The sequence below is a fragment of the Caretta caretta genome, chromosome 3, assembly GCF_965140235.1.
Source record: "Caretta caretta isolate rCarCar2 chromosome 3, rCarCar1.hap1, whole genome shotgun sequence".
Lineage (NCBI taxonomy): Eukaryota > Metazoa > Chordata > Testudines > Cheloniidae > Caretta > Caretta caretta.
In genome coordinates, this window is record NC_134208.1 from 88,508,431 (window position 1) to 88,520,554 (window position 12,124).

General features: G+C 42.5%; 1 protein-coding gene across 2 annotated transcripts in view; it reads right to left on the reverse strand.

Moving 5' to 3' along the window:
* Window positions 1-12,124, reverse strand: part of HDAC2 (histone deacetylase 2) — a 62,922-nt gene that overhangs the window by 8,059 nt on the left and 42,739 nt on the right. For both annotated transcript variants that reach the window (XM_048844757.2, XM_048844756.2), the window contains 3 exons: window positions 8,981-9,089; window positions 7,452-7,582; window positions 6,069-6,224 (listed from right to left, as the gene is read on the reverse strand). In XM_048844757.2, coding sequence (XP_048700714.2) covers window positions 6,069-6,224; window positions 7,452-7,582; window positions 8,981-9,089 — 396 coding nt within the window. The remainder of the gene's footprint in view (window positions 1-6,068; window positions 6,225-7,451; window positions 7,583-8,980; window positions 9,090-12,124) is intronic.

A 12,124-nucleotide genomic window follows, 5' to 3' on the forward strand; every position in this document is an offset into this window, starting at 1 on the left:
AGCAGCTAAACTTTGTGAAAATGTTAAAAAGGAAAAGTGTCAGAGGAAGAGCATTCTTGGTTTCTTTGCAGCCATTCTCAAGGAAGAATGAGCCCTTTTCCAAAGGAATGTCTGTAAACTAGCCAGGCAAAAATAAACTGATTAAAATCATTTGACTGGACAATTTAGTCAAATTTGCTAAAAGAACAAAAGGGGGTTCTATTGGAACTTAACTGCCTCAAATGTATAAAGGGAATGTAAGATGTAAAAAACAGAGCAGTGTGGAAGGGATGTTAAGGAAAAGAAAATGTGTATGTATCTATCTGTGTGTGCGTAAATATGTAAAGTTCTAAGGACCAATTGGTTTTGTTTTTGTTTTAAATAATGCCACTAAAAATCCATTTGACTCTTTAATTCAAAGTTGCAAAACTGACAGACCTTTTTGCTAGACACAGGTGATTAGTGTTGTTTAGCTTTGGGATTTGGCATTTAACCCTTAAAAGGTAACTCAATGCTTTACAAAATTGAAAATGTTTATAAGTTGTGGCTGCAGCAGGGCAGTCAAAATCAGGAGAATAGAAAAAAAATTCTGGATTCTGTTTGTTTGTTTGTTTTTGTAACAAAATAGCAGATGAGAGTTGTAGGAAATAAATAAAAAAATTTAAAAAAAAGACAGTGCCCCTCTGAAGTAACAGCAGGGGTGAGGTGCACAAAACAAAAAGAAGCAATGTTAGAAACACTGAGTCTTAAAATGGCTGAGTAATCAGACTGTCACTTTGATAAAGGTACATGAAAACGCTGTAAGCAAAAAAAAAAAAAAAGAAATAGTTACACCTTATGTAAAGATGGATATGGATAATGTTATAAAAGTTAAACTATGGAAGGAATGTGCATTTGCCCCAGAACATGTGCAGGGTATATTGTAGAAGGGGCAAAAGAAATGCAAACATACCATGCTACTTAATTAAAATGCTATTAGGGCTCCAAAGGGAGCCACAATAGGTTGGGTTTTCTTTTTCAGATTGCTGTGTGTTTTGGAAGCAGAAGTTAAAAGTAATCAAAACTCTGGTGAAAGTTGGTTGTGTCCCTTTTAAGATAGAGTCTCTGAGCTGCTGATGGCTTTAAATCCAAAAGCAAGCAGGAAGCGTCTGTGAAAATGCAAATTACCTATATGATAAACGAAGGAGAGAACTAGCAGCACAAAGGAGCTGCAGATAAAGGACATACCTGGTCAGCAAACAAATTGTCTAAATAAAAGGCATGGTATCACAAGATAATTTTAATAAATTTAATGATAACAAGTACCCCTGTAACAATGTATAGTGTGTATGATTTTTGGAAAAATCTTTTAAGGTCATATGGTAATGATGCTTCTCAGCTATTACCTGTAAATAAATTTAAAGCTGAACACAGCAGGAAAAACATTATAAACTTGGTTTGCTGTATAAGGAGGAAAACTGAGGTACCCCACCTCAGGGATTTAATGACTAAACAGTGGGATAATTTCCCCATAACCCTTAAAAGATAGAAGCTATTGAAACCTGGCCTGCCTATAGAACAAAAACAGGAAAATGTGGGGGCAATTCCTCCGTTTTGCCTGCAATCAGCAAGGGTATTTGTAAAAGAAATATTTTAAGCAATAATCTGGCACCCCAAAAGGGGTAGAAACATGTTCTTTTTGTCTTTCAGAAAATCAGGAAAAGTTGATGCCAGCTGAAAAGCAACCCAATACCATGAATCTACTGTCACAATAGAAATTGTGTTTTGTGTTCTATGTTTTGTCTTGTGTTTTGTCTTGTTGCTAGCACTGTTGTGTGTTTAAAAAAAATACACAAGACCTGCAAGTAATTAAAAATAAATTAAACTCTCTGTCCCAGCTACAGGACAGCCTGACACAAAAACAAGTACATGCCAATGTAGACTTGGTCCAAATTGGTCTGGGTAACCTAAAAGGCCGATGGAATCTTTGGTAATGGCTTAATACTACCACATGGCTTATGCATAAGAAAAAAAAATTAGAAATAGGAAACTACACAGCCATAGCTATGGGATGCACTGAAATGCAGATACTTGCCCTAGCTACTTTGGAACACAAAATGTTCTGGGTCATATTGGGAAATATTAAGGGTTTGATGCATTTGTTAAAACAAAGAAAGATCATTGTTCGACACTTATCAATATGAATGAATGCAATAGGTTTCCAGTATTGTAAAACCAGACTTGTTAATGGGAGAAATTGTTGTCAAAATTGCACACCAACAGTCCCTGGAGGCAAAGGTATTGAAGGTTAGCCCACTCCCCATATTACACATGGGATCCTTCTGGCTACCCTGGACCTCGAGCCAGTGGGCTGGGGAGGGAGGGAAGCAATTGGACACTAGAGGTTGTACCGAATGGACTCCTCAAAAGTGGATGTGCCTCACCTTGCCTGTTGCCCCAGAACCTTGTAGTAAAGATACATCACTAGGATCATGTATGTGGGATGAATTGGAATCAAACTGAAACTGCCTCGCAGTACCTTCTTTTGAATAGGCTACATAGAAAGCGACACTGACGATTATAAATCTTAGTGTCAAAAGGGGGATTATGTTGGATCATATTAAAGAAGTTCTGTATTAAAATCACAAATGAGTTTGATTCCCCATAGTTTAAATTCCAGGGTATTACTAATTAAGAGGTCTCTTGGTTTTTGGTACTGTTTCTCTCCCTCTCTGTGTGAAACTTGCAAGCTGCTAATTGTGTTAGTACATTCTAAGACAGAGTCTGTTCTCAAAGCAATTCTTTGTAACAACAACTACTCACACAGAGAGAGACTCAAAGCAATACTTTGTAACAACAGAAAAGCACCCAGAGACTCCCCGCCCTTTTGTTGTATTCATCTTGCTTTGTTAACAATTGTGATTAAAATAGAGATAGAGGATGTAGGTGGATGGATGATTGGTGTGGATAATAACTGAATGATCAGGGAGGTGTCAGCTTAAGAATGCAGTGTCCATCGGCTGAAGAAGGCGTCAAGTGGAAATAACCAGAGGGCAGACTGGAAATAACCGGAGGGCAGACTGGAATCCACCCAACAGCCTCAAGAATGGGAGAACCAAAGAACAAGATAACATCTAGCAGCATGGAGCCGTCAGGAACCGTGCCATCTGCTGATTGATTCAGCAACAGCATGATGAAGCAATTCCCATAGACTGGCATAGGAAGAAATTCCTATAAAAATGGACTCTAGAAAGTGAGAACTTTGGGGGGGTCTGATTCTGCAAACCAACTTCCAGGAGCATCAGATGAGCATCTGACAAGGCCCTGCTCCCTCCTCATGTCCAGGCCACCTGGCCTGTGGCTTGGCGTGAGCAACTCTAAGGCTGGTAACTATGATAACAACCTTGCAGAACGTCTGTGTGTGTGTGTGTGTGTGAATAAATATGAGATTGAATGGAACGTTATAACTATGACTAACTGCTTACTATGATTCTTTCTGTATTCACAATAAATGTGGTATTTTGCCTTTTTCCCCTTAATAAGAGCCTGCTGGTTTTTAATTTATTGGTACAACAGAGGCCCATGTAGCAACTCTACAAATGTTCGTGATAGGTACATTGTGCAGGGAAGCCGTGGGAGTCTGATAAGGCTCTAGTGGGATGTGAGTGAATCCCCATGAGGGACTGGCAGGCGCACCGATGACAGAATTTTGTGCGATTATGGATCTACTTGAGAAGTCTTTGTTTAGAGATGGTGCTCCTTTTGGAGCATTCGGTGATGGATAGAAACAGTACGGGTGATTTATGGGATGGTTTAGTCCTGTCTATGTTAACAATGAAACTAAGTAACTGCAAAGTAGCGAGGCGCTGCTGATTGCTCCTACTCGAAGCCAAGGGCAGTAGAGAAAGAACTGAGAGGAGGTTGGTCGCACAGCATCGGTTAACTGCCTGCAGCAGTGTGAGGCAGGGACCACACATGTGCGACCCAACTGGGAACTGCTACCAAAAGTCTCCAACTATGAGCATAAATACACAAACCCGCACCCACAGGGACAGCACTCGAAGAAGAAAGGCTTGATGCTCCTGAAAGTCATCCAGCAGGCTAGCTCTGGAAGGTCCTGCGACCGCATTGTCCAGGGATGACAAGGAAGACTGCACTGCTGGTGGAGATGCTGGGGTCTTGACCATCGTCGGAGAAGGAGGCTTAGGATTGGGCACAGGTTCCTCCGTCCTGATCTCGGAATGTGCGTCCAGTACCGGGCCCGATGCGGCTGCTGACTGATGCTCCGATGTGGCCACCAAGAAGTGCTGTGAAGGGGGCATCGTCACAACCGGAATGCCCCACGTTCTCCAATACTGCCACTGTGTTGGCCACTGGCCATGCTGCAACTGCGGAGCCGCAGATGAGGGAGCGGGCTTGTGCCCAATGACGCCAATGGGACCTGGGTGATGGGCTGAACTGGCCCTCTGTATCGGACGTACCACCTTCCAGAGACCAGGGAGGTGCCATCGACAGCTATATTTGCTTAGAGGTCGTGGCTACTGGTGATCGTTGACTAGGCGTAACTGACTGGTAACCACACCAGGGAGAGCGATACTGGTGCCAGGGAGACCGGCAAGAGAGTGAGCAGTGCCCAGGAATAATAGGGGGAGCGACAACCCCGTGTGGTGAGTAGCATCGAGGGGATCTGGATGCCAGCCTGGGTGACAGATGATGTGACTGGGACCTGCCCTTGGATTCTCGACACGACGACAAAGATCACTGTTTTCTGTCTGGCAACCGGCAGTATTCCCCTGTCCACTGACAGGTCTTAATGGTGGGCTTGCACTTCTGAGGAGTCTTAGCTAGGTCCTGTGGCGCCAAGGTTGTCACTGGAGCAGGTGGAGACCTGTGCTCTCTCTGCACCTGGGGAGCCTGGGATTACGACAATGCAGGCATGGGTGTGGATCCCATACACTTCTCGGAGTCGGTGGTGGACCTTTAAGGGGGCTGGGAGCCCCAGCCAGGCAGGCACATTCGCATTGCTCCAGAGTAGCCTGGCGGGCAGGCCCGGGTCCTTTGATAGATGATTCCTGGGCCTTCTTGCTTGGTGCCAGGGAGTGCTTCTTTGCCTTCTTCTTCGGAACCAGCAAACGGTGCTGGAAGGAGCCAGGTGCTGGTGGTGCGCTGCGCACAGAGACCGCGGCCCTTGGTGTGACCTGCCTAGAAGGCTCGGAAGCTGGGCAGAGGGAAGACTCCATCTGGAGAGCCCTGAGGCAGACATCCCTCTCTTTTTGGTTGCAGGGCCAAAAGTTTTTTCAGATCCAGCACTGCTCCTTAACATGTGACTCCCCCAAGCACTTAAGGGTCACTCACAGATATAGGCCTGTTGCAATCCGAGCAGGACTTAACCCCGTGAGACTGGGGCAAAGTCCCCGCTGGGACCCTAAACACTTAACGACTACTTAACACTACTATATGCAAACTATGTACAAAGGCCCTAAGTCCAAGGAAGAGAAACTGCTAGCTCTTGCTAAGCAATAAAGGTACTCTGACCACCACAGGCAGTAAGATGGAACTGAGGGGGCATAGGGGCGGAGCATGATTTAGAGGGCGCCGCAGCCGGCCCTACAGGTACCGCTAAGGCAAAAATCTCTGACAGCCGTGCCCACACCTAGAATGGAATCGACATGTGGAAACAGTCGAAGGAGAATGAACGTTTAAACAGCACATTAACTCTTTGTGCTAATGGTTGTAGGGTATCTTACTGTTAACAAAATTCACTTTTAAGAAAGGTGCAATCCTATAATGCAGTGTTTCCGAAACTTGGGACGCTGCTTGTTCGGGGAAAGCTCCTGGCTGCGGTCCGCCACTGCAGGCCAATGGGGGCTGCAGGATGCGGCGCGGGCCAAGAGATGTACCGGCCGCCGCTTCCCACGGCCCCCATTGGCCTGGAGCAGCGAACCGCAGCCAGTGGAAGCCGCAATCGGCCGAACCTGCGGACGCAACAGGTAAACAAACCGGCCCGGCCCGCCAAGGGCTTTCCCTGAACAAGCCATGTCCCAAGTTTGGGAAACACTGCTATAATGGGTTGGAAGGGAGAACAATAATAAACAGCATTATGCTCTTACCAGTTTTTTTGTCCTCAGTCTCTTTCTTGTCTTCTTCTATTCTGGCTTTCTTTGCTCCTTTCTTATGATCTGCAACATTTCGTCGTCCACCCTCCCCTTCATCCTCAGAATCAGAGAATTCTTCATCACAGGCTATCCGCTTATCAGACGCTCGAACTAGTATTTAAAATTAAAAAGAAAGATTAAAGGAACTCAGGGCAAGCAGAAGGAGAAAGTTTTACTACAACAGATCTTTCAAAAAGGAATTCGTGTGAAACTGGTTTTCAGCAACTGGTTAGGAGACCAGCAGCAATTTGCCCTCTAATCAAAGGAAAAGAGAACTATGGCCAAAACATTTGCAGATACCCTGGGGTTACCTCTTAAAACATAATTATAAAGAAATGTTACAAAAACAAGTGAAAATCCATTTATTTGGTATTGCTTAGTAAGTACTGAACAAATTCAGAAGCAAGATGATTAACTGCAGCAGGGAAAGTGTTCTGATTACAACAGTTAGGCAACAGATTAAGATGACAAGAAGCAGCTGTGAAACTACCACTACTGATATCATGGAAGGTTAAATGAAGCAGTTGTCTCTTAGGTATGGTTTAGAAATAATAAATATCAATCCTTACAATCATATGATCCATACAACTTAAACCTTATAATAAAAAACAAGTTAAACCTGCTGTGATTAATTCAGAAAGTGCTCTGACCACCCATCTCATATCTACCAAGTATCCAAGAATTCTTTTCAGATTTTTGAAAAATTCTCTCATTTCATTACAGGAGCTATATTGATTCACTTAATAATACAGGTTTCAGAGTAGCAGCCGTGCTAGTCTGTAGTCGCAAAAAGAAAAGGAGTACTTGTGGTACCTTAGAGACTGTCTCTAAGGTGCCACAAGTACTCCTTTTCTTTTTACTTAATACTGTTTCTGAAGGTACATGACATTCAAAATTTTAAGAGGCTGTAACCCATGTTCTCTTTGGGTTTGCTGTTGTTCTGGGCCAGATTTCCCAGCCTGGCCAAACTGCTCTTGTGGCAAATTTAGAATGAAAGGGAGCCTCCTTGATGCTCCAGATTGTTGATCCAGCTAGAAGCCAGGTTAGACTAGACTCTGGCATATATCAGAACAGTCTATTGAGCTCAACTTGTAACCAGGTACCTACAGGCCCAAAGGGTCATATATCATCATCTGGGGAGTGCCAGACAATAGAAACACGCTGTCCTGGCCATGTCCTCCCCATTCAGCTACTGGAAGGAAGTCTCTATGGGCAGGATCTTTCAACTGGAGTGGCAGAAAACAGATAACCAGAGGTGAAGATCTGGCCCATTATGTTTAAAGTGGCCTTACTCCGGGGGCATATTCTAACAGGACACCCAAAGATAACATTTCCTACTAGAAATGCGTTTGTCTGGATCTTCTCCATCCTCATCTCCACTGTCTTCATGAACAGCATCCTCGGGAATGGCTTGCATCTGTACTCCAGGTGCATGAGGCAACATACGCAAGTTCTCAAATAAACGCTGTCTGCAAGTGAAGTAGCCGATCGAAAAGTTGTTAAATATAGGGAGAGATGTAGCCTTTCCTGCAGTTTCTGGATATTTAATCATAAATGTAACAATTTTAAAGTTGACATTTTTCTATAGTTCTTCTGGTTAAACCAGTTCTGTTCTAAAGAGTGAGATTTCTCTTTTAAGAGGGGAGCAAGGCTCCACTTATTACAGGCTGGCCAGAAAAGTGGTAAATTCATACCATGCTGTTTACTAATGGCAACAAAGGATGTTATTTTACACAAAAGTTTAATGCTTAAAACTACAGTCATGACCAGACAGATTTCAGATGTTAACATTCTGCTACATCACAACTAAACATTATAACCACCTGCTCCGTGGAGTGGTCATAAGAAACATGTTCTCATGCCCACATTTGTTAGTTGGTCCCAACAATGTACACAAAAAGTTTAGCTCAACTATATTTCAAGAAGGAAATCAACACTTACTGATTTCTTATACAGAATGGAAGTGACTTTCATTCTTACAGATATTTAAATTGTTTTGCCACAATTGCTGAATTAAGAACAAAACATTAGTGATACTCATAAGTCCTTACATATAACATGAATTATTTGAATGACACTGCAGGTTTGTTACTCAGAATAAAATGCTGGATGTTTCCTATGAATACAAACATAAGCCTCTAGCAGCGACCTACGGTGCTTTACAACTACTTTTAACATCCCAATTGATTTGTAGAACGTGGCGAGACTTAAAATTACAAATACATTTTAGGATAATATTTGAAAATATTTCTCTTCCTATTCTGTGACTAATTCAGTTTTCTGGGTTTCCTCTGCTAGAATGGACATTACAAATTCCTAAAGCAGTTCTACTTTACTCTACTTACAGGTGTTTGACGTCACAGAAAGAGAACCCTGAATTCAGGTCATGGCGGATAAGCTTTTCCTACATTTTTAAACCTTTCATAGCAAGTCTTCCCTCTATGTTCAAGCATGAAAGGTTTCATGTTAATGGAAATAAGACAGCTCTGCACCAGAAGTAGAGGGCAATAGCATCTGAAGGTAGTTCTCAGGAGTGTCTGCAACCTGTTTTTGTGCTGGCACAAGTCTTGTCAAAAACAATCAAGACTAATGGTGCTTACTTTTAAAAAAATCACTATCTTATTGGTAAAGACTACTCACACTACTTTGACTTTAAACTGAATCTATGCTTCAAAAAGAAGGCAAATCAAATCTATTTCCCCCTAAGTCATTAAAACCACCATCACTGCAATCCTAAAGCAATACACTATATAAATAAAAGTTGATAAAGATGAGGTTTGATTAGGTAGGAAATTTATGAAGTATTTCCACCAACAAAAGACTGATTTTCAGACTTTCCATTCTCAAAGAAGGGAACATCTACTTACTTGATCTTTTCCATATACTCTGGTGTGTTCTGGTTTGTCATATTTGATGGACTAATATGCAGTTTGAAGTCTGGTCCAAAATACTCAAAGTAGTCATTGTATGGCAACTCTTAAAAAAAAAAAAAAAGAAAGAAAAAAGATTTCAGCCACCTAAAAAGCTCGTTTTTAGGCAGCTTTTTATACAACTCATAGGCTGCATAACAGGACTTTAAATAACATACTGGCAAACTTCAGATATTGGATGAATATACAACTACAACTTATAATGCTTTTAAGTATAGTAGAAAACCACTATATGGTGTTTTCCCTTCAAGTTGCTCAACAAAGATGAAGGATGAACTAAAGTTTGCCGGTGGAGAATCCCTGAGATTCAATCTGCATCCCAGGCATAAGAAACATTGATATCTGGGAAATGAGACTCAGCAGAGAATGATTTCAATCCCAGTGAATGCAATATAGGAAATCTCAATGGACAAAATGAGATTTGATTTCTTTAGCCGTAAAATAGGAAACAAATTCTGGAACACTGCAACATGAGGTAATATTTTACAGACAAAATGCCTAAGATTCCCATTTTTGGGAGGAAAAAGATGATTAACTGAGGACAACTTGCCATTTGCCATCTTCACTATAGTTGAAGTCAAACCTGAAAGGCTTATATCAGAGAGTGCTCTCAACCAAGCACATACCAGAGATTTTTCTGCTCATAAGATCACAACTTGATTAACCTGGATATCAACCCACAGCATCAATAACAGGGAATGGTTTACTATGAAAACTAAAATGTCTCCTGATGGGTAATTTAATTCATATTCTAGAGAATATATTGCCCATGCACCTCTGTAGAAGCAGGTGAAGTCTTGAATACCAAGGAAGTATGATGCATTCTATTTGCTATATACAATGGTCACATTTTCTTATATAAACTATGGTAAGTACATAAGAGACCTCTTTAGGGATGAAGCAGTGTGCTATCTCCCAATGCTCTTGATTGGTTCATGAGAATCAAATCCTAGAGACAGACTCTTGGAAGAAAGCTTTGGGTAAAGAACCCCTCAGATGGATTCCAGATATCAGGCTGGCAGCAGGAGCTACTGAAATAAGTGGAACAGCAGATTTAGCCACAAGGCTCAGAAGGGGAGCAGAGGAGGGAAGATATCTGCTTTGGGGGGCTGGGTCCAGTGTAAACATGTCTACAGCAGAGGTCAACTGCTTTACACAACTGTTGCAGGTTAACTTCATTGTTACAGAAGTTGGGGGCTTCTGGTAGAGGTCGTCTCAGTCACCCAGCATAGGTTCAGGTTTGAGATACAGAAGATAATCAGACAGTGCACACCCCATACAATGCGGTAGGAGTCATTAATGTGGGGGAGTGGGGGCATGCAAAATACAACCTCCTCCCAACCCCCCGACAGGGAATGCAAATTCATTGGCTAGGAACAGCATCCAGAGGTATCCAGGTGGCCTCAGGACATTGAGGATTCCACAGTAGTTAGCCTAGAGTATGATTATGCAGGAGTGTTGGACCTCATGGAAGTTAATCTCTGCATTACTAAAGAAAAGATACTGAGGGATGAATATACTGACATCATTACTGCTGAACAGAGAAGCTCTGACAGAAAGTAAGCTGGAACAGGACAAGCATGGCAATGAGAAATCTGAATGACCAAGGGACAGCTAGTACCTGGGAAAATTGGGAAGTCGCTTTTTTAATCTATGCAGATGTTATTTTGGAGACATATCTGGAAAAAGCTCAGTGTTGTTCAAATATATGGACTTAATCTGAAAGGCATTTAATACATTTGGAGGCATAGCTTGTTTTAACTGGGATGAGGAGCTTGGACTGAGGGCTGCAATGCAGACAGGAATCTGGTTGGACATACCACATCATACACTGTGGTTAGAGGGGATGACACCACAGAGGACAGGTGTTCAAACTGACAGTGGCCTATTTAATCCTCTGAAAGCCCAACAGAGACCCCAGCCTCGTAATAACATTTGCTAGGCACTTAATGAAAACAGTTGTTTTTGGAACATCTGCAAATGTAGATGTGCTTGCAAGATGTGCTTCAGAGCCCCCAAGGCCTGCAACTGGTACAAGTTACAGGGAAATCCCCTGTATGGCAAAAGACTGGTGGTAAATCCGGCTCACCTTACATACCTCCGGGTCCAGGAAGAGAGGGCAGAAGTGGTGGACCAGGAAAAAAGAGCAGAGCAGCTGACAGTGGGGTGATGGAAAAAGCTTTGTTTCCACTTAAGCTTAAAGCATTATGGGGACTCTCCTTCGGGACTACCCTAACAGGTCAGATGGAAGAGTATTTTCAGTTTAACATTCCATATATGGGCTAAGAAGTCATGTAACGTCCAAAAATTTGAAGTCAAACAAATAAGTTGGGTCACATGGTAAAGAAAAAGACCACAAAGGAAATAAGTTTAAGAGTTGCAGGGCCATTCATTCATTTATCTGAGAAACCCTTAAGGTCTTCCCCTGGGCTTGGTTCCCAAGAAGGTACCCAGAGAATATCACTTGTTTCATCACCTGTCACATCCACAGGGCAATTCAGTTAATGAAGTGACAGATTATGTTTAGTACACTATTTCCCTATGATGAGGCTGTGCACATGGTTAGGACTTGTGGCCCAGGTGTTGCTGTCAGCAAACTGACATGAAGTCATCTTTTCTATTGCTACTAGTTCCAAAGGGAAAGATGCACCTTTTGTGTTTTGTTCTGAGAGTAAGTTTTATTTTGGTAAGTAGCTCCCCATGGGATGTTCCATGCTTGGCATTTGAAAAATTTCAGCACAATGATGGAATCGGTGATTGGACGGGAGCCTGATTTACAGCATGTGATACACTACTTAGATAACTTTTTGTTTGCAGGCAGGTCAAATTCTGAGGAGTGTGCTAGCCTGCTGGCCACATTCTAGACCCTGGCTGATAAACCAGGGGCACCTCTGGAGCTGAAAAAAGAGGGATCCCTCTACTAAGCTGACCCACCTTAGGCCTGAGTTAGATGTGTGGACTATGGTATATGCAGACTCGCCTAAGATAAGTGGGGGAACTTCTGGGATTGATTGTCAAGGCAAGAGTAGCTAGGAAGGTTACACTGTGGGAGCTGCAATCTATTAATGGGCATCTTAACTT